Here is a 21,962-nt window from a genome sequence, read left to right on the forward strand (position 1 = left end):
AAAAAAGAATCATATGCTCGTGTGTGCGCGCACGCGCGCGCGCGCGTCCACCTGCATCTGTCCTCTTTTATTGATGACTGATCCAGAGACGATGAAAAAGAACCTGCAGTGACTGTTACCTGGGCTGGGCCCACGAAGTACACACGACGCCAAGTACTTCTCGAGTATCAGGATACTACACCAACCGCAGTACTTCCTCGCGCACGTCGCGCTTCACGGAAACCACCGATGACGCAACGTTTGCGTCGTAAACAGAATATTTAACGAGTCGAATCTGATGAATCTCCCGGATTGACTTTGGCCTATTTTTATTTTACCCTTGCCGGACGCTGTACCTCTGTTGTATTCTATAACGGACCGGGTTGCCATGGTAACAGTATACTTTAAATCAGGAGTTGTAACTGTTTTCCATCCCTTCTCAATAGCCCGTGTAGGTCATTGCTGGATGGCTGCTCTTATCAAAAACACATTCATAAATGTAGTTTATTTTTTGAGCCCTTTCTCTCTCTCTCTCTGTCTCTCTCTCTATATATATATATATATATATATATTAGGCGTCTAATTTGCTTCAGCAGCAAATTAGACGCCTAAAGGCCTGATATAAAACAAAAAAAATAAAATATATATATATATATCTGCTGATATATCCATAAAAAACACACATATATATATATATATATCTGCATATATATATATATATATATGTTTTTTGTTTTTTTATCAGGCCTTTAGGCGTCTAATTTGCTGCTGATGGATCGAACGCAGCAGTTCGGCGGTTCCTCTTCTCGCCTGATCCTCTGTTTCAGCTTCTCTGCTGATGTTTCAGGGGGAACTGAAAGGGTTAAGGATGCAGCCGGGGTTCTCTTTGCCCAGACCGGGAAGGTTCCGTTAGATATTCGGTTCCTTTAGGTATTAGGTCCCGTTAGATATTTAAAGAACGGTTTACAAAAACGGCATCTCTTCTGTTGTCTGCTGACAAGCCTGCCTTCCCTTCATTTGTACTCTCTCTCTCTCTCCCTCCCTCCACCCACCCCCCCATCCACCCATCCATCGGGCCGGTTCCGAGTCGACAGTCGTCCAGGCAGCTGACAGCATCGTGCTGAGGATGAGAGGATGAGACTCAGACTAATGAGAGCGAGAGTCACAGCAGGGGTCCGTCACGCCCCCCCCCCCCCCCCTCTTTTTTATCTGTTATCTGACATTCTGACAGCAAGGTTTAAAAAAATGAAATAAAAAATCAGCTATAACTCGATACTACGAATATTAATGACAGTTCGGTGGTTTAACCGGCTCCAGTTGTTTTAGATGTAAAGTTGTCTCCGCCCTCACGGTGCTCTGCGAGGCCGGCGCTGCAGCGTGTTCCTGTTCACCCACGGACACGTACGACCAGCGCGTCCGGGACGCTCCGGCCTCAGCGCCGCCCGGCCGGCGTGCTCGACCACACAGCGGAACAATAGGATCCATTGTTCAACGCGGAGAACCAGAGAGAAGCCGGTTAGAGAGAGAGAGAGAGAGAGAAAGAGAGAGGAGGCATCGATATGCTCGGATCACCGTGAGAATGAAACCGAGTCAAAGAGACAAAGAACAAACAGCCTGAACTGTAGAGAGAGAGAGAGAGAGAGAGAGAGATCCAGCCAAAAAGTCTCAATGTTTGCTTTTCTAGCAGATGCTCTACAGTCTGCATAGAATCACTCCATCCGTCCATCCATCCATCCATCCGTCTGTTCATCCATCCGTCTATTTCCTTCCTCTTTTCTGCTTTGGGGGGTCATGGGGGGGGTTGCTGGAGCCTATCCTAGCTGGCTATGGCCGAGAGGAGGGGTACACCCTGAATGCGTCGCCAGCGCATGGCAGGGCCACACAGAGACAAACAACCATCCACGCACACACACACACACACACACACACACACACACACACACACACACACACACACACCATGGATCGTTTGCATGTTTTGTGGAGGAAACCGGGGAGAACAAACAAACTGCACAGATGGGATTCGAACCCGGAACCTTCTTGCTGTGAGGCCACAGCGCGAACCACGTACTACATTCCGTTCCACGTTCTACATTCCGTTCCACGTTCTACATTCCGTTCCACGTTCCGTTCCACGTTCCGCGCCTCCATCGTCAGGTACTGATCCGTCTCCGGGGAGGAGAAATGGTTTGTTCTCCTTCCTCTATATTTAGACCAAAGGAACATCTCAAGAGAAAGACGGAGGAGAACACGCCGCCGGCAGCTGTTCCCCGTTTTAAAGCATCGGATGGAAAACGGTGCTTCTTCTCACGAAGGTCATTCCAGGCTGGCGCTCGAACCCGCGACAGGCTGACCTTTGGAGACGGGAGGAGTCCGGCTGACAACCGATGCCGTGTTCTGCTACGGCTCTCCAGCCCCCCCGTCATTTTCTTAGAAGGGCACATCAATCCTTTAAGCCCGACTCTGAAGGTCGAACACGGTGAGAATCACGGCGGCGCCGCGGCCCGAGGACGGGAGCAGATCACGGCGCCCGACCGGATCCGGCTTCAAGGTGGAGGCGATCCTCTCATCTCTGCAAGACAATGTCGGCCACGTCGGAGGATCCGGAATGCCTCCAAGGCCCCCGCGACCGAAGTCCCTGCAGCGTCGCCATGGCAACCAGTCCATGAAAGCCCAGGTCCAGGTTCCCTCCTGCTGCATTCTGGGGTTTCCTGTAGGGAGGCGTTCTCACATCGAAGGGACGGACAAAGAGAAGACCTGATCTTTAGAGATGAACAGCGAGCTACTCCACAGGTTGGGGGGGGGGCCGTCACACGAACGCGCCTAACCGGGAACGGGCGCGGCACCCCCCCCCCGCCCCCCCTGCCCGCTGCGGAACGGATCCCTGCCTCCGCTGCGGTGGGAAAAGCAATCAGACAAATCGATCAGAGGTTCCTTCAGTCCAATGAACTGGATCATTACTCTCCATTTAGTTTAGTTCAACAGGAAACACTTCCTGTTTGTCCAACGCCGGCCTCTCATTGGTCAGCGTGGCCAGCTGTGGGTTGTAATGTGGCTAAAAGTGTAAACATCTACTTTGTGACGCGCTTGCAGGTACGATGCCGCTCCCAGCGAGCCTCCTGATTGGCCTGCTGAGCCTGACTCACGTGGGCGGGGCTTGGGCCTTTGCCCGCCTGCAGGACGACGTCGAGCTGCGCTCCGCTTTCTCCGTGGCGCGCACCAACAGCATGGAAGGCGGGCCCAAGATGACCGTGACCTTCGACACGGTTTACGTCAACATCGGGGGCGACTTCGACCCCCGGGCCGGCGTGCTGCGCTGCCGGGTCCCCGGGGCCTACTACTTCTCCTTCACCGTGGGGAAGTTCCCACACAAAGACCTCTCGGTGATGCTGATGAAGAACAGGAACGAGGTGCAGGCCATCGTGTACGAGGAGAACGCCGGCGAGGAGCGGAAGGTCGGCTTTGATCTTCCTTTCCCTGTCGCCATGGAGATGGAGTCTGGCGCCGGTGCATCGATGGCGCCAGGGTAATAAAGTCTGCTTCACCCCCCCCCCCAGGTGCAGAGCCAGAGCGTCATGCTGCAGCTGGAGTTCGGAGACACCGTGTGGCTCCGCCTCCACGGGGACCCCCGCTACGCGCTCTACAGCAACACGGGACACTACACCACCTTCAACGGGTACCTGGTCTACCCCGACGCCTACGGCTACCAGACGCCCCGGCAGGACAGCGCCCCCCGGGGGGACCGGGACACGGAGGCGGAGCTGCAGCGCGAGGACGACGCCCAGAGGTCGGCCTTCTCCGCCGGGCGGACCCAGAGCATCGTGGGCGAGGACCAGCCGGGAATGCCGCAGCACCAGCCGGTGAGCTTCGACACGGCGTTCGTCAACATCGGCGAGGACTTCAACGCGACGGCGGGGGTGTTCGCCTGCCGCGCCCCCGGGGCCTACTACTTCTCCTTCAACGCGGGCAAGCTGCCGCAGAAGACGCTGTCGCTCAAGCTGATGAAGAACCGGCTGGAGGTGCAGGCGATGATCTACGACGACAGCCGGGGCGAGAAGGCGCTGCAGAGCCAGAGCGTGATGCTGCGGCTGCAGCGCGGCGACGCCGTCTGGCTCTACTCCCCCCAGAGGGACGGCTTCGGCGCCTACAGCAACCACGCCAAGTACATCACCTTCACGGGCTTCCTGGTCTACCCGGACCCCCCCGCCAAAGGCCAGCCGCGCCCGAGTGGGAGGCCCTAGCTGCAGCAGGAGGGCGAGGGGCCGGACGTTGCGGGGGGGGGGGGGGGGGGGGGGTCACGCAGGACGGAAGCTTCCTCTGAATTCCTTCAGAGTCACAGGAAGGTCGGATTTAAACGTAAATCTGTTGAACATCCGACTGACGGGAGACGCCGGCGCCACGGTTGGACGAGGGGCCATCGCCCGCCTGCCGTCGTCCGATCTTCCTCTTCGTCATCGGAATCATCTTTTTGCACGATCAATATATAAAAGGGGGGGTTAATAATTCAGTTACGCAACAAAAGAGGCGACAATCAGGAAGTAAAGACGGCGAAAGGCAGGAAGGGATCTCAGCGTTTCTCCCAAACCGCAGAAGAGGGGGGGGGCTCGTTTTAAAAGACTCCTCCCTTTAATGTGCGATGGAAACTACAGGAAGTGTTTCAGAGCGAGAGGATGGCGGCCCCTGGGGGGGGGGGCACCGGCTTTACTTTGAAACCGACCCGGTTCAGTAAATCGGCCCGTGAAGCTGAAACAGAACATTCCTGCAGCCGTTCGTGTGACGCATGCATGTCAGTGAAAATACGTTGTCATGGTGACGCTTCGCGCCCATCAGCTGTGTGCTTCTAAGTGAACGCTTTGTGTCGTAGCTTCCGGTCTGTTGATGTCTCCGGTCTGTCCGTCAGACATGGGTCAGAATGTGCAGGAATCCCACCTGAAGCATTCTGCCCCATGCCCCCCCCCCCCCCCACAATAGTGTGGTTCAATGTTCTGATTGTTTCTTACATGTAAAATGGATGCTTCAATAAAAATGCTTGATAAACTAAAAAACGCACCGATTGCTTTTTGCCACTGCACACAGAGCTGCAGCGCCTCCTGCTGGCCGACGGAGCCAGAACGGAAGACGAGCGGCGAAGATGCTTCTACACAAACCACAGCTCCACAAAGATCTCTGCGGTCGGCTTTATTGTTATTCGGTATTTACATAAATATGAGAGGGTTTGTTCGGGCGCATCATTTTTTCTCGGGGGCCTCACCGGGCTCCAGTTTCGGCGCGGCATCTTTGGGTTCCCGGTAGGCGGGGAACACCTCCCACGGCGTGTTCAGGTCGAACTTCCTGAACTCCTGCGACAGCTCCACGGGTTCCGCCACGACGCGCTTCACCTCGTCGTCGTAACGCACCTGCAGGGGGAGCCGAAGTCGTTTTGAGCATCCTCACCTCCGGTATTCTCCCGTGTGACCACGGTCGGATGGACGGATGCAGAGAGAACCCACCTCCACGTATCCCGAGAGGGGGAAGTCCTTCCTGAACGGGTGGCCCTCGAAGCCGTAGTCGGTCAGAATGCGCCTCAGGTCCGGGTGGTTGGCGAAGAACACGCCGAACATGTCCCACACCTGCGGAGGCGCGCACACGCTCAGTTCGTCCGCGTCTGCGTCGCCAGCGGCAGCACCGGCTCGGCCGGCCGGACCCGCAGACGGTGACTCACCTCCCGCTCGTACCAGTTGGCGGCCTCGTGGACCGGGACGGCGGAGTCCACCGGCGTCAACTCATCCGTGTACGTCTTGATGCGGATACGGGAGTTGAAGCGTAGCGACAAGAAGTTGTACACGATCTGTCGAGACATCCAGGCAGCGGGTTGAGGTGAGATCCGTTACCGGGGCCGTTACCGGGGCCGTTACCGGGGCCGGGCAGCAACAATTTAACCCGATAGCTTGAGGCTAATCACGGTGAAACGGTTTGGTCCGCTCTCAGCCGAAAGACGGCTGCAAGAACAGGAGGACGCGAGGACGGCGAGCGAAACACGCTTCGTGATGAATTCGTGCGGCCGCCGGCTCGTCGGGCGGTTACGTAACGGCGCCGGAGCCAAACGGGTTGATGATCGGTGCAGAGAAACGCGCTGCAGCTGCAGCCGAGCGGTCGCGGTTCTGCTAGCGCGTTTGCGTTTGCGGGACCTCAAAGCGGTTCTCCCGCGTCGGGACGTCCACGGCCGTCAGGTCAGTCATGTTCCTGAACTGGGCGTTGGTGTGGTCTCGCAGGAAGGTCAGAACGGGGATCACGCCGTCGGGGTGGATCATCACCTCCAGCTCATCGAAGCAGGTCACCTGCACACACGAGTGGACGCTCGTTTTCACGAGCCGGTCGGTTTAAACCAGCCCCGGTTCTGAGGATCTGAACCGACCTGGACCTGCTGGACGTATTTGGGCATGATCTCGGCCACGTACTCCCCAAACGCTACCAGCTGTTTGCGTGCGGCGGGGGCATCCTGGGGCCGGACGGTTGCTGCAGGAAGAACAGGGACGGGAGTTCCGTCTTTGATCATCGGTAACAATAATGATCATTTATGGACAGTCTCCGGCAGCGGCGGTCCGTGTACTCACGGCTGGGGTCAGAGGCGGAGCCCCGCGGCCTGTTCTGCTGCTGGACCAGACGAGAGGGCCTCGCAGCTAGAAATAACAAGAAGCACCGGTGATACCTGAAAGAACTACAAACTGACTACAAGAACAATGGTGGAAAAAATCGCGCAAAGGTCCCCTCCGACCGCCGCTGCGTCTGCTTCCATCCCCGACATAAACTAATCCTTCACCAGACAAGTCCATTTATTAATATAGACAGATGCTACGTTAGCATTAGCCAGCTGAAAGGTCAAACTCGACGCTAAATAATGAGCCGCTGTAGTTTTGACCGACCGTCGACAGACACGCATTAATACTTAGATTAAAACAGCAAACATTGCGTGAAGACACAAATCGTTATTTCACCAACTCACCGTTAAAAGTCCTCCCGAGTCCTCCGCGGACAAACCGAAACATCGACGCCGCCATGTTTGTGGGTTAAGAATTCACAACGTTCTGTCGCCCCCTGGTGGTCCGGAAGACAAGCCTGAAGTCACATGACGTCAAAGAGGCTATTCAAACAGGAAGCACCTCATTTTCATTAATTTATATTTTTGCTTCTTGTTTGTCTTTTAATCTCTAATATCATAATTATCGTCAAAATTAGGATTAATATAAATCCCAGGTCACATTTACGGTTTAGCTTGGGCGTGCTGGACGAGCCGCTCCCGTGTGACGGTTGGTTTTCTGCTCATCCGGACCTCAGAACCGCAGCAGAATGTTCGGCGCTTCTCTCGTCTTGTTTCGGAGGAATCCGGTGATTTATTAACCGTTTATAGAAACTTATTCTGCAGTTTGAACTAAAGTAAAGTTCTGATTCTGTGCAGTAGAACTCGCCCGGTTCTTTCTTCTGAAATGAAACAAACAGAACTTTGGTTCTGGTTCTGTTCTGAAGATGACGCAGGTGCGCTTCCTTTCATGCACCGCGTGAAGCGCGTTTCGGGTCGCAAACTCATATTTTGACTGCGCATGCGCACCATGGACGACGTATTTATTCCTCAAAACAACATTAAACGTTATATTCCAGATCGATGATAAATAACCGACTAAAGTACATTCAGTCAGTTTAAGGTTTTAAGCTGCTTGATTAATCAGAGATTCCTTTTATTCAACATTAGTATTTTAATGAGGCACCACTGCAAAATGGAATTAAAATGATTTTTAAAACGCTCTTTAACTTGTTTTATTCTAAAACGGCCTCGTCTTGCTGCGTCGCTACGTTCCCGGCGGTCCTGCAGACGGTTTTCCATTTCCTCCGACGCGCTCGCCGCTTCTCGGAGCTCCTCGGCCACAGCAGGACGGCGGGCGGTCGCCGACGCGCCGCGAAACGTTGTGACGTTTTATAAAAAGTGTGTAAACATTCTGCGCGTCGCGTCTTTGGCTTCAGTCCTCCACCCGCTGGATGATTCGATCCTCAGCGGGACGGTCCACACACCTGCCCGTGGTACCGCCTCAGCACGCCCAGCTGGGCGGGGCGCACCAGGATGTGAGGCCGAACGGCCGCCAGCTGCCGACAGGCTTCCTCTGGAGTCCAGCCGTGCAGCTGCCAGAAGGGAAGGAGGTCAGAGTTAGCATCGAGGATTAGAAAATAAAAGCATCGGAATCGCTGCGCGGGAGGATTTCAGCGTCAGAAAGGAAGTGAATGGTTTCCCATCAGTTTGGGATCTGATCCAGAGCGATGGACCGTGCTGGAATCAGTTTATCCTTAAATCAACGCCCCGTCTGAGGAAATCCCTGCTGCAGAAAGTAAAACTGCAGGTTTTTAGCCCCCCCCATCTCGGTGTTCTGGATGGATCCCTCCGGTAAAGCCGACACGTCGGACCCCATTCATCCGACATTAACAGTTCTGGACTGACCCGAATCAGGTACGCCGCAGCCATCGTGGCGCTGCGGGAGCGCCCGGCCTTGCAGTGGACGTAAACGCCGGTTCCCCGCTCCCGGTGCTTGAGGGCGAACGCCACGCCTCGGTGCAGGTCGTCCATGCTGGGGACGCCGGTGAGGTCGACGGTGCTCAACCTCAGCTGCTCCACCCCCGCGGCCTTCCACTCCTGTCAACAGCCGGACAAGCGGCTCGCTTAGCAACAGGAAGGACGGCGATCCCTCCAGACGGCGTGGGCGGGATTAAAGGCTCCACTCGTGTTTAGCAGGCAGACTGATGCGCGTGTAGAATAGTGCGACCGAGGAGGTCGGCGGTTCGATTCCCGGCTCTGGCAGCAGCAGAACGGAGTAATTCCGGTGTGAACTCACCTCGGCGGAGTTGCAGAAGTATTTGGTCTCGTACATCTCGTTCATGGTGATCACGCCGCGAACGTTCTCCAGCTCCACGAGCTGCAACACGGAGATGGGAAGCAGTTTTAAGTTGCACTCAGAGCTCAGACCTCCCCCAAGCAGCTCGTTCCCCCCCCCTAACTGGATCTGCACCGTCCACACGGTGATCTGGATCAGCACCAGAAGGTTCTAGATTGTTCTCGGTATCTTTATACACCAACATGAAAAGTCAGTGAATCAGAGGGTTTAATGTTAAAATGTAATATTTGTTCCTGACCTCATTCTGGATCAGAACCAGGAGACGTGTTTCATGCTGGTTCATATGGTTAAATGCAGATTTTACAAGATATGAGTTTTTGAAAAAGCCTCAATTTTAAGTTATAATTATAAGTAAATCGGAACATCCGGATCTCTCTCAGCATTTAATGGGATCTGAGTTAAACCCATAAAGACCCATCCGGCAGTTTTTCTGTAATCCCGCTAACAAACGATCACCGTCGGAAACAGAACCTCCGTGCCGGAAGTACTGCTGACGATCGGCGGATGCTCATCTTTGAGCTTTTACTTTGAAAATCTGACGGGTTTATTTCGGTTGTTTTGGACCGGCTATAAACCGGACAGCCTCGCGTTCGGTGTCGCCTCACCTGCTTGGTCATGGACCTGAACGGCAGCGCTCCGAGGATGACGGCCTCGTCCACTCGGTCGAACCAGCGTCGCGAGGACACCGTCTCCATGACGACGTTGTAGGCTAGCGTCGGGTAGAAAAGAAGCCTAGCTAGCATTCCGGACATGGCGGAGCTAGTTCCGGTTCCTTTAGGGAAAACAAGCCTCGCTATTTTGTTCCTGTACTTCCGGTCTCAGAATGTCACGGCGCCACCCGTCGGGGCATCTTCTTCTTCTTCTCTTCTCCGACAGGGGTTTCCGGTAGCAAATTCGCTTTTCCGGTCGCCACCCTTCAAAATAAAAGGAAGGTAAAATTGACCTTTCAGAATAAAGTCCGTTTTAAGTAAAAAACCGAGGTCGTTGATTTAATGTGAAAACAAATAATGTAAAATAATATTTTTGATGATACTAAAATCTTGGACAAGGCGTGGTCAGCCATTTACCTGAAGGTCGGATACGAAACTTAAGTTCTTTAAAGCATAATTTGTTCTTCCAAACGTCAGATTTTACACGGGTTTTGTCTTGAGACAGTTGGAAGCCACAAACTGCATCTTAACGTGAATTAATTATTCGTTGGTCTCATCAGATTCACTCAGACGTGAAGAGGAGACATGTCGGGTCAAAATGTCTAAACGGTGAAACCGGTGAAGGCCGCGGCTTAGAAACCGAACGGTTTGACATCTGCACTTTGTGAAAATGCATTTATTATAGTTTGACAAGCTTTTCCAAATCAGTCGTAACATTGAGCTTCGTTTAAACTGTTATGGAGCTAAACAATAAATGATGTACTATAAAAGTTCAACCACAGGAACACGTTTCTGCCAATGGAAATCAGAACGAAGCTCCTTGATCCACGAAGCCCTCGCGGTTTCTAGCGCTCTTAGCTAAACTCATTTTCAAAGATAACTTCCTGAAGCTGCTTCATGATCCACCGAATGTAGCCTCGAAGCTAAATGAGACACGTACTTGTTCCCGTCGACTTTATTTGCCACGAAACAAAGCAAACTCTTCTAAAATAACAGCAGGTACAGAAGCGTGTATAAAGTATTACATACAAGCAGAAAACAGACACCTGTCAGACTAAAAAACATGTTAGAAAAAGTGCAAAGTATTTCTGACATATTTGTCCTGCGATCATTCTTTATTTTCTCTTTTTAACTTGTGCAGGACAAAATGTTCGTAGTGTTAGTTTAACAGACACTCATCACCAACCCCCCCTTTAATATATCCTTCATTTACAAATTAAAGCGGGGTCGAGCGAGTCCGAAGGATCACGACAGCGGACGGAGCTGGGGGGGGGGGGGTCAGCGGGGGGTGGTGGTGGAGTTCAGGACGCCGTGCTGGATCTTGGCGTCGGAGGCTTTGGACAGATCTCGCTGTGGAAACAGAAGCAGACGGTGAGGTGGAGATCAAACACGGCGGGCGGACGGGAAGCTGCGAATCAGGGAGAAGAGGACGGCGAGGACGAAGGTCGTTTTCAGCCTCGCAGCAGGGACCCGCCTTCCGTTAGAACCTGGACGTCTTCAGGGCGTTTGCAGCAGCTGCCACGTCGGCGTGGCAACAGAGACGCAGCGAGGCAAAGCAAGCGGAGGGGCGTGGATTAGAGCGCGAGGGAAGGGAAGATTAAACAGCCAACGTCAACAGGCCGCCAGTTTGACCTCTGCCAAGGTCACGTGACTGGTTTGTTTTATTAGAGTCGGACCCTAGAAGGGACTCGACAAGCGTTTAGGATTCCCAACACACCTCGACTGACTCGATTCGGCGTTGACCAAGTCCCGCTACAACACAGAACGCCATCGTTAGGATCTGCTCGCCGCGTTACGGCGGGAAGACGGGACGAAAGTTTCAGTTACCACGAACTGCGAGTACGTGCTGGCGACAGAGGTGATGCTGAAGGTACGCGGCGGCGCACCGAGCGGCGGGCCCTCGTTCTCTTTGTTGTGGTTCGGCCGTCGGGGGTGGGGGGGTTTACCGCCGCCCGGCGTGCAGGAGGACGCCTGAAAGGAAAGAGAGCCGGAGAGCAGCAGGTCAGCTTGAGGTCAGCTCGAGGTCAGCTCGAGGTCAGCTTGTCTCGCGGTTGCCGTCTGAAGGTGAAGCCCACCTTGCTGGCTGAGAGCGGCGGGCGGGGCACAGGCGAGCGGCAGACTGTTCCTCCAAAGGCAGAACGCACGGTGCTGTTAGAGGCGGCGCTGGAAAGGCTGGAGGTGCCGTTAAACTGGGGGGGGCAGAAGGGGAAGTCAAAATGGACGACGGAACCAGAACTCAAACTGGACTCGGCGCTGGGTCTACCTTGCGGGACTTGCTCGGGGTGGTGGCGCCCAGGAACCTGCGCTTGGTGGGGGTCCGGACCGTCGTGCCGTACAGCATGTCCTCCTCGGTCTGCTTGCTCTTCTTCAGTTGCTGTGGAGTTTAGACAGAGAGGAGTCAACACGCTTTCCAGCGAACGCGCCGGCGGGGGGGGGGGGCTTGAACGCAACGCTCACCCTCACTTGTTTCTCCATCTCCTTCTCCGTCTGGTGCAGCTCCCACCGCTTCTCCACGTACTGCAGGAACTTCTGCCCGTTGACGAGGAACTCGCGGCCCTGCTCGCCTTCCCAAGCGTCCACCTGGAGCTTCAAGCTCTTCTCCAGCTTCACGACAAAACAAGCGCACCTCCAGCATTTGTGGATCTTTACAACAGGAACAAACGCACGCTGGCGTCGGCGTTTCACCTTGGGCAGATTCTTCAGCAGCTCAGATCTCTGCTTCTCCTCTTTGAGAAGATTCCCGCCTCGATTTGTGAACCTCGCCGGATCCGTGGCCTTTTTCTACCGAGAAAAAAGAAAATAAGATCTTAAATATTTCCAACATTTAACCAGGAAGACATTTTAGCGCACATAAAATTTGCATGTCAATACAATAAATAAATAAAGCACTACAGTATATGAATACGTATTTCTTTCTGCCTCCTCGTTTCTGTGAGCGTCCCCCTGAGGAACGGACGGCTGCCCCCCCCCCCCCCCCCTCACCTCCAGCTCCAGGAAGAGCCTCCAGCTGTCTTCCCACTGGCGGACTCCCTCAAACAGCTCTCTGTGATCCTCGTAATGCCGCTTCAAGCGCTGGAGCTCGGCCTCGTGCAGACTCAGCAGCTCTTCGGTAAACTCCGCTGTAAAAAGTCACGCGTTAGCATTCCGACCAACGCCGCCGTCGTTCTGCTGGAGGCTGCGGCGGCGAACGAAGAGCGCTAACCGCTAAAATACGGTGCAAATTCCTCCCGCTGCTCGGTGGCGAGGAAGCACTTCTCCCAGAGCACCGCGATCTCGGAGCGGACGGCGTCGGTGAAGTTGCAGACGTTGAGCAGTTTGAGTCCCTCCAGACGCTGAACCTCTGCTTTGAGCTGAGGAGACATGATAAAGTGTCGGTCAGGGCTAAGCACGGAGGACAGCGATGGAGACCGGGGGGGGGGGCGTTAAACCCCCTCACCGCTTCCAGGTTCCCTCTCCTGGACGTGACCATGTGTCCGCTGAAGGCCTCCCTCTCCTCCTGCGGGACCTGCAGTCGGTTCCACAGCTGCTGGAGCGTCTCTCTGAGGTTCTCACACGCCGCCTCCGTCTCCGACTTCCGTTCCTCCAGCTGTGGGATCATCAAGGTTCATCCGTCACGTCCCGTCCGGGCGACCCCCCCCCCCCCATCAGCGGGACACAGTTTAAGGCCACTTTGTGGGATGGATTTAACCCTAACCCAAACCACCTCACCTGACAAATCAATAGTTTGAGTGATGTAATATTGTCTCTGGAAAGGCAGAAGGCGTCTTCGTCCTCACAGACCACGTCCCTCTCGAAGCTGGTTTCCGGGACCTGGCCCAGATCCTCCATGTGAGAGACGATCTGCTTTTTCAGGTCGGTGAACTCGGCGTACCGCCTCGCCCTCTCCGCGCTCTGGTTAGCAACATGCCGGCCGAAGTCCTCCAGCTGCTGCAGCGAGGGGACGGCGTCCGGGAGGACGTCATACGGCGCGGCGCACAGGACGTCACACAGGTCCTGGTCCTGGTCCAGCAGGGCCTTCAGCTGCTGCGTCCGACGAGCCTTCTCCTTCATCAGGGCCCCCACCTGAGTGCGGATGTTCTTCTCCTGCTGGAGCATGCTGATCCCGTCCTCCTCCTGAACAGAGGAGAGCAACAAACACAAACATTTATTCTTAATTCTGTCACAAATAAGATCAACAAATACAAAGAGGGTAAAACTCTAAAGTTGTGTACAAGTACCTGAAACGCAGAGAGCTGCAGCTCCAGGTAGAGTCTCTCCATGTCTGTCCTGCATGTCTGAATGCTGTTTAGGAGCTTCATCTTCAGAGATTCCTCCTCTTTGATCATCATGTCCAGTAAGGTCTAGAGGATAAACACAAGAGCACCGGCGGCGTACTCAAACATCCCCACGGAGACTCTTTATTATCTCTGTCTGTCACGCATGAAATATATCCAGATCCTATAACAAATACACAACTCTAGTCTGAAGTGATCATCCATTATATAAATAAACACATACATATATATATATATATATATATATATATATAATCCCGGGCTCGGACATCTCATCGTGTTCCATCCGCTATGGATCAGAACCCGGAAATGGCTCGAGGCACTTTTGATGGGAGATAAAGTGTCCCACCCAAAAACAACTCCCTCCCCAGTTTCGATCGCCCCCGCCCGTTCCCAGTGGACCGGGCCCGGTCCCGGTCCCGGTCCCGGTGTCTCACCTTGATGTGGTTCCTAACGACATTGGTCCTCTGCAGTCTCTGGTCCTCGGGGATACCGATCTCCTCCCAAATGTCCTTCAGCTGGAGCAGAGCTTTGTTCAAGCACGCCACGGACTCCGCTGCGAGCACCTCGCTGAACCGGAACCACCGGAACCACCGGAACAACCGTCAACTCGCTTATCGATTATCTGCTCAAGCTAACAGACGCTGGGCTTCCTGTAGCCTCCGCTAGCTAGCTATTTTACACAACGGCTACTTTTTAGCACTTATTTTTAATAAATTTAAAACATATAGTCACAGATAATATCGTGAACTCACCTCCGTCTCATCGTTAAATTCCAGCCTGTCGTGAATATCGGTGAAACGTCGTCCCGACCACCAACCGTCGCCTCTTCTCTCCGTCCGGTCGCCAAACAGTTCAAACTACGCGTGCAGCGGCTCCCCGCGCTCTGATTGGCTCGTTCTGCCGGTGCGCGCGTTGTGTCAAACCAGCACAAGCCGCCGGCGGTGCTACTAACACTACATTTAGGAGACCGCCTACCGGCGGACAACCCGTTTGTGGAAAACAAGTTTCACGGAGATACAATGACGCTAGTGTTGATTTTATTATAAACTCAGCTCAAAGCACAAAATGAAGAGAAAGGATACCAGAACAACAAGTTTAAAACATTTATTTACATTACATTTCATAGTTCTTTCTTTTAAAGCCCAACGTTTTCCATCTGAAGTGCCGGACGAGGATATTTATGAGAAGTAACTGCATTTCTGTCCACCTTGATTCGTCGTGCACGATTAATCCAGAAAAGCCTCGAGGAGTCTTGAACTGTTTGTAACAGCAGTAGTGACCACAATAAACGTATAACCTGGAAGAAAGGGAGCGCCGATGTTAACCCATTGCTGCTCATCACAGGGAAAGCCTCTCCGCGTCCGACACGCATTCTGCCTTTACCTTTCTCTCGACCGAGGAAACGTAGAGCTGAAATCTCAGAGAAGGTGCAGCCTCCGAGGAACACGAGGAGGACGGTGCGCTGAGCGTCGCTCTGCGCTTTCAAATCGCCTCCATTGCTGCCGGCTGAGACAAAACGTGCAACGTTCATACATGTGAGAACATTCGGGGGTGAACAGAAACACTATTCATCTCTGGGGGGGGGGGGGGTCTCACCTGTGACGACAAATTCATGGCCGTTTAGCAGCCTGGTGACTTCTTCGAGCCCCGTCCAACCTCCTCGCTCCAGAACCTCCGGATCGCCACACCAGGAGTAAATAGAAGGCAGCTTCCGATCCACATGCAGGAACATCCGGCGGGCCGAGAGCTCACCTGCTCGATGAGTCTGCAGCTCAGAGGGACGTAGGCGCCGCTGAAGATGTAGGCCATGTCTGGAGGAACACGCAGGTCGTATTCTCCATCCGACTTTGGCACCTTGACACAAAATCCGATCAACGTAAAATGCAGGTTTATTCAGTGTGTCACTGTAAAAAAAAATAAAAAAAATAAAGGAATGGTATTCTGCGATTTTGGGAAAATGATTTCTGAAGCAATTAAAGGCGCTGGTAAATCACCAGGTTGAGTTTTCTGCTCAGGGCTCTGAAATTGCTCTTCTTGGCGAGCGACGAGAACGCGTCGCTCAGCTTTCCTGGTAGTCGTAAAGCAAATGCAAAGAATCAGGAACAGTTAATCCGCTGCCACGGATACGACAGGAAGCCGGCCAAAAATCCATTTCACCTGCCGTTTTGTCGTTGACCAGTTTGCCAACTTTGCTCTCCATGACGGTCAGCGTCTCCCCCGGCTGCTGCTCCACCAGGAGCCCCAGCTGCCGGAGGTTAGCGAACGTGAGCAGGTGGTTCACCCCGTAGCTCTGAGGAGGACGAGCAGAGGCGGAGTCACGCGGACCAATGAGATAAAAGCCGCCACGACTCCTGCTCTAAACATCTCGATCTCCTAGCATTTGTTTTGGAAGCACGCAGAAGGAGTGAAAGTCATTTTTGACTTTGCGTTCTCTCCCCCCCCCCCCCCATTAAAAAGCAGAATCTAAAATCAAACTTTGGGTTTCCGGGATCGGACAGGCCGGCCGGCCGGCCTCCATTGAGACTCGTCTGCTTGCGTCGACGCTCACCTGTAGATACTGCGCTTTCAGGGACCGGTAATCCTTCGGCAGGAGCCCTGCGAGGCGAGACGAGGCGAGATGAGACGAGACGAGACGAGGCGATCACAACATCTTCTTCCCAAAGGCAACCATTTGTGGGCAACTCACCGTTTTCTGTGATGGACAGAAGGCAAAGCATCCTCAGACTCTCGATCATGGAGACCTGGAAAACAAAAAGGAATGATTCCGGCGCGTCATGGCTGACCTTTCACCTGGCGGGGCGGGGCGGGGCGGGGCGGGCAGACGCACCTGTCTGTTAATGTGCTCCTCTATGAAGGAGACGCACTCACGGATTTCAAATCCTTCAAGTAAACCTGGAGGGGGGAGGGGGGTCGACATTAATCACCATTGATTCAAACAGAGAGACATTAATAATGAACCCAGGATTCAAAATGTATCCGGATACAGAATCAGAAAGCATCATGATCACATCTGTTAGAGGCCCGTGAAGACATCTGGTGCTTCGGGAGGCTTGTTTTTATTCTTTGGGTCGCCTTTCCTCAAATTAAACTTTATTAGTCTCTTTGTCGTAATCTTTCTAAACTTATGGAATTACATTTTTTGGCTCAGTCACTGAAATTTTTATTTTCTAATCTTTTAATAAGGAAATAAAGTTCTTACGGGGAGGAATTCAAATGAGACCCCCCGCCCCCCCCCCTGTCTTTTAAACGGAGAAAGATTCTTACAATGCTCCGTCTTCAACAGCTCCTGAAAGTCCTGCTTCGTTTTCTTCTTCATGATCGACTCGCTGGCGCCGATGTCTGAAAAAGGGCGAGCGTCAGCGGCGAGTCGGGGGCGAGTCGGGGGCGAGTCGGGGGCCACGTTCCTGCCGAGGAACCTGCAGTAAAAACTCACGCAGGCTCAGGAGCCGGTGCTCCTGCTTTAACCCCTTCAGCTCCTCTGACACGAACGTCTTTATCTGCTTTACGTCCATCCCTCGACGTTTCTGTAGAGAGGACAAGACGTTAGCGCTGCTGGCGTCCTAGCGACGACGACCGGCGACGACGACCGGCGGCGGCGACGGCTCGCTCACATCGTATGCGGTCTGGAGATTCCGGGCCTTCTGACTGAGAAAGCCGAACACATTGGAGAAATGCTCGTTTCGGATTTCGTTGAAGACCTGAGAGACGTGGGAGAGTTCAGGCTTAAGCTGGCGCGCCGTCTCCCGCGGGCGTCGCCGTTAACGCCGTTAACCCACCTTATCGCTCGAGTTCAGCATGACCTTTAAGCTTTTGTCCGAGGTAACATCCGGTCCGAACTCCACACAACCTGCGGAACAGACGCGGCCATCCGATGACACACGGCCGTCTTTCAGCGAGGCGATCTTTCGGCTTCGACACCCACCACATTTGATCCTGAATATATCATCCATGAGTCCTTCATAGACGACTTGTGAACACAGAGGAGTGACGAAGTCCACATCTGTGGGGACAGCGAGCGACGTTGAGACCGCCGCCCATCAGGCCGCGAGGCGCCTCGGCGGCTTCTTACCTCTGTCGATGAGGAAAACCGTCCCTATTTCAGCCTCACCGCTCCTTTGCTCGCCCTCGTCCACCTGCTTCCTCCACGACTCGTACGCCATCTGGCGCCACACAGAACTCGTGACGGCTCGACCCTTTTCTCGCGAGCGTCTCAACAGTACGGCAGCAGAAACATAATCTCAGGTACGGTGGGCGTGTTCTCACCTTGGAGCATCGTCCAATCCCGTAGACCTTGGAGAACGGGCCGTAAAGCGAGTCGAGGAGGTGCAGAGTGCTGCCGGCTGTCCTCACCCACCGCTGATCCCCCGCCTGCGTGATGGGGGGGGGGGGGGGCATGGAATCATTCTTACTAATTATAAAAGGGCAGATAACAATCTGTGATGTCACAAATCATGCTCCAAGGCCCCGCCTCTTAAAATCTGAGCAACACAATAAACACAAAGACAATATACGAGTTCAACGATGGAGCTGAAAATGTGGACTTTATTATTTACCAGGAAGTTGTCTCGGAAAAATTCTGGCAGCTCCAGGCTGATGATGTCATCGTCCAGTGGAAGAAGGTAGAAGGCCCATTCGTCAGTGGTCACGTCTGTGGGAAGCAAAGAGAAGTTCCACGCCTCCTTTTCACCAGAAAACCGCTACTGACACTCAAAAGGGTTGTTTGTTTACCGCCGAAGATGCCCTGCTCCTCCAGGACCGCCTCGCAGGCGTAGAACTGGGCGGCACACAGGGGTCAGCAGGTAAATAACAACAACAAGCATAAACCAACGCAGCATCTGTGCACAGCAGGAGGCACCTTCTGAGGGGTGAAGACGATCTTGTATCTTCGGAATTTTCCAGCCACTTTGTCGGCATTGACCTCATCTGAAAGCAGTAGAATTACACAACCCCCATACTGCAATACTTAAGGAGTACAAGGCGTTTTGGGGTGGTGGGCGAGATGGCGCCACCCTGGCGGAGGCAAGTCCTCCTTCAAGAGACATCCCGGCTCGATTTGACTAAAAGGTCTGTGGGAATATTATTAATGATGTAAAAACACAAATCATGAACTCTACTCACCACAAATCCATTTTACAGTTTGTATTCTTGGCCGGATCAGAAAAAAGAGCCTAAAGAGAAAGTAACGGCACATTACTGTGTGTGTGTGTGTGTGTGTGCGTGGATAGTAGGAGCAATGAGGGTGCCGGACTCACTGATCCGAGGTGCTGACAATGGGCTTGTGTTGCACTTTGTACAGTTTGTCGACTTCGTGTTGCTGCACAAAAAGAGGGACGTCGTTTACAAAAATGATCCGGAGTCGGAGGCGCTCAGGTGAGACTCACCTTCAGCGTGGAAACATTAGCGATGCGATCCAGCGGGCTCATCAAGTCTGCGTCAATAAAGAGGTCTTTCTTCCCCGGCAGCTGCGAGACAAAGGCAAACACAAAGAAGGGTGAAAATTAACTTTACAAAAAAATACACACACAATATGCTTTTATTGTTTGCAACATAAACAGGATTGTCTAAACTAGCATTCTGAGATAATCCGCAACTGATGGCGAATCAACAAACAAACAAACAGGCCTTTATTGACTAGCATGTGTCACGTTTAGAATAATCCAATCACGTTTTTCTGGGTACCCCAATACACATTAAATACAAATAACCCACTTTATTTTTCTATTTAAATACTTAGGACTACTTTCATGACGTATCAATACAATATTAAACTGATAAGGTCATTTTTTAGGAGCCACGTGGCAGGCAGCCTAATGAAATGTAAAGGTCAACCCAGCAGCGACTCTCCTGCTCTACCTGTTCCAGCAGGTAGATGAGCTGATCTCTGGCCAACCTCTTTAGCAGCGAGAAGTCAGGAGGCTCCGGGGAATCTCTCCTGGCGCTGTGAGCCATACTGGACCAGAACGGACGCTAATCAGTCATCTATAACACACGGGAATAAACCGAGATGAAGACTTTACTCCAGAAAAACATCTATAACACACGGGAATAAACCGAGATGAAGACTTTACTCCAGAAAAACATTATGTAATGGCAGAATGGCTACGACAAGCAGAAATACACAGAAGAGACAAATGTCAACAAGCTAGCTGGGTTAGCTTGTTCGCCCACAACACATTCTCCGCATCATATCAGTTGAATGTTAAAGACGAAGATTAGCGTCGCGATACGGACATTAATGTGAAAATAATTTAAAAAAAACACATCAAATTAATAACGAAATTACATCTTTACACAATTTTGCTGATTTGTTTCCGTCGCTCAATAAGTGGAATGAATCGCATCACACGTTTCCCTCCGGACACCATTATGAACGGACCGCTTCCGCCTTTGCTTCGATTCACCCCGCATTGACTTCCGGGACCTGCAACGGAGTGACTCTCACCTGACGCAGTTTCCAGCGCTACGCAGCGACTCCGACATGAATTCAGGCGCAGCTTTGTTGATAGAAACGGTTAATTTCGCCGCAGAGAAACATCGAAACCAGCGACGGAAGGACGCGGATCGAACGCCGTACATTAATCACCCAATCGGTACGAAGGAGCCTTTTTACCTGCGGCAGCAGCGACGTTCAGGCGCTGCTCGTAATATTAAACACCCGACGAGACCAAACGATTTAACATGCACTGTGGGGATTTATATATTTAGGTTATTCTATTTTAATACTTAGTTTTCAGCTTTTATTTTATTTAGAGCCACAACAATGTAAGAATATCAAAAACAATGACTTGTGGCAACACCTTGCCCCACAAAATGAATATGAAATGTTCACAAACTAAGCATAGACCGGTAATCATGACTGCAAAATATTATTATTTTTTTGGAAATATTCCATGAAGTGTCACTTCACAACTGCATTATAATTTAAATACAGCATTATATATTTATTTGATCTCTTTGTGTGTTTCCGTTTAAGGAGTAGCGAGAATCCTCAGCCATGAAGGAGGCGTCGCAGACATTGAAGTTCTGCAGGTACGTGAACAGTAAATGACTCTGTCCAGTGCGGTGCTCGCGGCCTTGCTGACCCTTTGACCTGTCTCTGTGCCGCTCTGCAGGCCGCTCTGCTTCACGACACGGTAGAGGACACCGACACCTCTCCTGCAGAGCTGGAAGGAAAGTTCGGGCTGATCGTTGCTCGCATCGTTCAGGAGGTGACGGATGACAAAAGCCTCCCCAAACAGGAGAGGAAGCGCAAGCAGGTGGAACACGCGCCTCACTGCAGCCGCCAGGCCAAACTGGTGAAGCTGGCCGATAAACTGTACAACCTGAGGGACCTGAACCGCAGCACGCCTAATGGTCAGAATAGCTCGCCTAAGTATTAACATTCAGCCATATTCTTCGCTCACGTTTGCTAAAGGAAAGCTTGGTGATTTTGTTTTTAAATCACAAAACGTTTTTATGACTTTGACAGTCTAAAACAGTGTGTGTTGCATTGCTACGTTTGCAGGCTGGACTGCCGAGCGGGTTCAGGAGTATTTTGTTTGGGCCTCTGAGGTGGTGAAAGGTCTGAGAGGAACCAACTCCGCTCTGGAGGAAAGGCTGGAGGAGCTGTTCAGACAGAGGGGACTCCGTCTCTGACAGCAGCCCCACATTTACAAGAATATGCATTTTCACCATTAAATTATAAAAATAAATATAATTTAATATTCTTTTTGTCTAGTCTTTATTGTATAAAATATGTTTTATGGATAAATGGAGGGTATGTTTCACATCTTGTCTGTGTAAAGTCTTAAGGGTGGACATCACCTCGGGTCCTGAAGCTTAAACCATGAAGCTAGAAAAAAATCAGCATCAGGAATATTGTTTTTTACACCATTTCTCTTTACTACTGAGAGAATGAACAAAGATTGACCAGGATGGTTTTTAATTTATTTTTTTATATTATTTATATAATTAATTTACAACAGAAATGATCTTAAATATATGGGAATTAGGGTCCAGTATTTTTTTTTATTTAAGTGGTCGTAATGCGACGTCTGACTTTCATCACCAGCGAAGAAGAAAGACGGAACCAGAATTAATTCCACTTCCTGTTGGCCAGCACCACATGTAGTTTTTTAATTTATTTGTTTTAATATTATTCA

General features: G+C 52.0%; 6 protein-coding genes across 6 annotated transcripts; 2 read left to right on the forward strand and 4 right to left on the reverse strand.

Annotated features, from left to right (window-relative positions):
- The first annotated feature begins 3,077 nt into the window (after window positions 1-3,077).
- c1qtnf4 (C1q and TNF related 4) lies at window positions 3,078-4,220 on the forward strand. Its single transcript, XM_068740719.1, has 2 exons — window positions 3,078-3,434; window positions 3,537-4,220. Exons 1-2 carry the CDS (start codon window positions 3,078-3,080, stop codon window positions 4,218-4,220), a joined length of 1,041 nt encoding a protein of 346 aa, XP_068596820.1.
- A 921-nt stretch (window positions 4,221-5,141) lies between these two features.
- ndufs3 (NADH:ubiquinone oxidoreductase core subunit S3) lies at window positions 5,142-7,044 on the reverse strand. Its single transcript, XM_068740242.1, has 7 exons — window positions 6,962-7,044; window positions 6,573-6,638; window positions 6,374-6,474; window positions 6,147-6,296; window positions 5,681-5,806; window positions 5,469-5,588; window positions 5,142-5,375 (listed from the first exon to the last, which is right to left on the reverse strand). The coding sequence occupies exons 1-7, from the start codon at window positions 7,014-7,016 to the stop codon at window positions 5,208-5,210; spliced, it is 786 nt and encodes a 261-aa protein (XP_068596343.1). The 5' UTR covers window positions 7,017-7,044; the 3' UTR covers window positions 5,142-5,207.
- A 571-nt stretch (window positions 7,045-7,615) lies between these two features.
- Window positions 7,616-9,756, reverse strand: ptpmt1 (protein tyrosine phosphatase mitochondrial 1). Its single transcript, XM_068740137.1, has 4 exons — window positions 9,500-9,756; window positions 8,835-8,915; window positions 8,444-8,635; window positions 7,616-8,130 (listed from the first exon to the last, which is right to left on the reverse strand). Exons 1-4 carry the CDS (start codon window positions 9,644-9,646, stop codon window positions 8,002-8,004), a joined length of 549 nt encoding a protein of 182 aa, XP_068596238.1. The 5' UTR covers window positions 9,647-9,756; the 3' UTR covers window positions 7,616-8,001.
- Window positions 9,757-10,772: 1,016 nt separating this feature from the next.
- Window positions 10,773-14,584, reverse strand: prc1b (protein regulator of cytokinesis 1b). The gene is made up of 13 exons (XM_068740730.1): window positions 14,574-14,584; window positions 14,256-14,388; window positions 13,762-13,884; window positions 13,253-13,657; window positions 12,981-13,130; window positions 12,747-12,894; window positions 12,527-12,663; window positions 12,230-12,325; window positions 12,002-12,148; window positions 11,808-11,918; window positions 11,620-11,733; window positions 11,372-11,515; window positions 10,773-10,894 (listed from the first exon to the last, which is right to left on the reverse strand). The coding sequence occupies exons 1-13, from the start codon at window positions 14,582-14,584 to the stop codon at window positions 10,823-10,825; spliced, it is 1,791 nt and encodes a 596-aa protein (XP_068596831.1). The 3' UTR covers window positions 10,773-10,822.
- Window positions 14,585-14,907: 323 nt separating this feature from the next.
- On the reverse strand, window positions 14,908-20,168 carry vps33b (VPS33B late endosome and lysosome associated). The gene is made up of 24 exons (XM_068760947.1): window positions 20,115-20,168; window positions 19,675-19,800; window positions 19,203-19,283; window positions 19,074-19,135; window positions 18,940-18,989; window positions 18,677-18,744; window positions 18,550-18,595; window positions 18,375-18,469; window positions 18,085-18,189; window positions 17,891-17,981; window positions 17,744-17,821; window positions 17,598-17,668; window positions 17,433-17,519; window positions 17,255-17,345; window positions 17,086-17,160; window positions 16,649-16,713; window positions 16,508-16,562; window positions 16,370-16,416; window positions 15,979-16,111; window positions 15,816-15,889; window positions 15,574-15,675; window positions 15,418-15,493; window positions 15,205-15,327; window positions 14,908-15,118 (listed from the first exon to the last, which is right to left on the reverse strand). Exons 2-24 carry the CDS (start codon window positions 19,768-19,770, stop codon window positions 15,048-15,050), a joined length of 1,842 nt encoding a protein of 613 aa, XP_068617048.1. The 5' UTR covers window positions 19,771-19,800; window positions 20,115-20,168; the 3' UTR covers window positions 14,908-15,047.
- Window positions 20,169-20,217: 49 nt separating this feature from the next.
- Window positions 20,218-21,527, forward strand: hddc3 (HD domain containing 3). Its single transcript, XM_068741410.1, has 4 exons — window positions 20,218-20,411; window positions 20,795-20,850; window positions 20,934-21,174; window positions 21,326-21,527. Exons 1-4 carry the CDS (start codon window positions 20,300-20,302, stop codon window positions 21,454-21,456), a joined length of 540 nt encoding a protein of 179 aa, XP_068597511.1. The 5' UTR covers window positions 20,218-20,299; the 3' UTR covers window positions 21,457-21,527.
- Window positions 21,528-21,962: the final 435 nt, after the last annotated feature.

This window comes from Brachionichthys hirsutus, chromosome 1 (assembly GCF_040956055.1).
Source record: "Brachionichthys hirsutus isolate HB-005 chromosome 1, CSIRO-AGI_Bhir_v1, whole genome shotgun sequence".
Taxonomy (NCBI): Eukaryota; Metazoa; Chordata; class Actinopteri; order Lophiiformes; family Brachionichthyidae; genus Brachionichthys; species Brachionichthys hirsutus.

Bases quoted from the DNA above. Each gene is read 5' to 3' on its own strand.
- c1qtnf4 (XM_068740719.1), top strand. From the start codon at position 3,078: ATGCCGCTCCCAGCGAGCCTCCTGATTGGCCTGCTGAGCCTGACTCAC. The intron at 3,435-3,536 runs GTCGGCTTTGAT...CCCCCCCCCCAG, and splicing joins ACGCCGGCGAGGAGCGGAAG to GTGCAGAGCCAGAGCGTCAT.
- ndufs3 (XM_068740242.1), bottom strand. From the start codon at position 7,016: ATGGCGGCGTCGATGTTTCGGTTTGTCCGCGGAGGACTCGGGAGGACT. The intron at 6,639-6,961 runs GTGAGTTGGTGA...TGTTATTTCTAG, and splicing joins ACTCGGGAGGACTTTTAACG to CTGCGAGGCCCTCTCGTCTG. The intron at 5,589-5,680 runs GTGAGTCACCGT...GCGCCTCCGCAG, and splicing joins CCAACTGGTACGAGCGGGAG to GTGTGGGACATGTTCGGCGT.
- ptpmt1 (XM_068740137.1), bottom strand. From the start codon at position 9,646: ATGTCCGGAATGCTAGCTAGGCTTCTTTTCTACCCGACGCTAGCCTAC. The intron at 8,916-9,499 runs GTGAGGCGACAC...TCCGTGTTGCAG, and splicing joins TCAGGTCCATGACCAAGCAG to CTCGTGGAGCTGGAGAACGT. The intron at 8,131-8,443 runs GTCAGTCCAGAA...CCCTTCTGGCAG, and splicing joins CTGCGGCGTACCTGATTCGG to CTGCACGGCTGGACTCCAGA.
- prc1b (XM_068740730.1), bottom strand. The intron at 13,658-13,761 runs GTACTTGTACAC...TCCTCTGTTCAG, and splicing joins TGCAGCTCTCTGCGTTTCAG to GAGGAGGACGGGATCAGCAT. The intron at 11,919-12,001 runs GTGAGCGTTGCG...TAAACTCCACAG, and splicing joins AGATGGAGAAACAAGTGAGG to CAACTGAAGAAGAGCAAGCA.
- vps33b (XM_068760947.1), bottom strand. From the start codon at position 19,770: ATGGCTCACAGCGCCAGGAGAGATTCCCCGGAGCCTCCTGACTTCTCG. The intron at 19,136-19,202 runs GTGAGTCTCACC...CTTTTTGTGCAG, and splicing joins CTAATGTTTCCACGCTGAAG to CAACACGAAGTCGACAAACT. The intron at 17,520-17,597 runs GTGGGTTAACGG...CACGTCTCTCAG, and splicing joins TGCTGAACTCGAGCGATAAG to GTCTTCAACGAAATCCGAAA.
- hddc3 (XM_068741410.1), top strand. From the start codon at position 20,300: ATGAATTCAGGCGCAGCTTTGTTGATAGAAACGGTTAATTTCGCCGCA. The intron at 20,851-20,933 runs GTACGTGAACAG...GCCGCTCTGCAG, and splicing joins CAGACATTGAAGTTCTGCAG to GCCGCTCTGCTTCACGACAC. The intron at 21,175-21,325 runs GTCAGAATAGCT...CTACGTTTGCAG, and splicing joins GAACCGCAGCACGCCTAATG to GCTGGACTGCCGAGCGGGTT.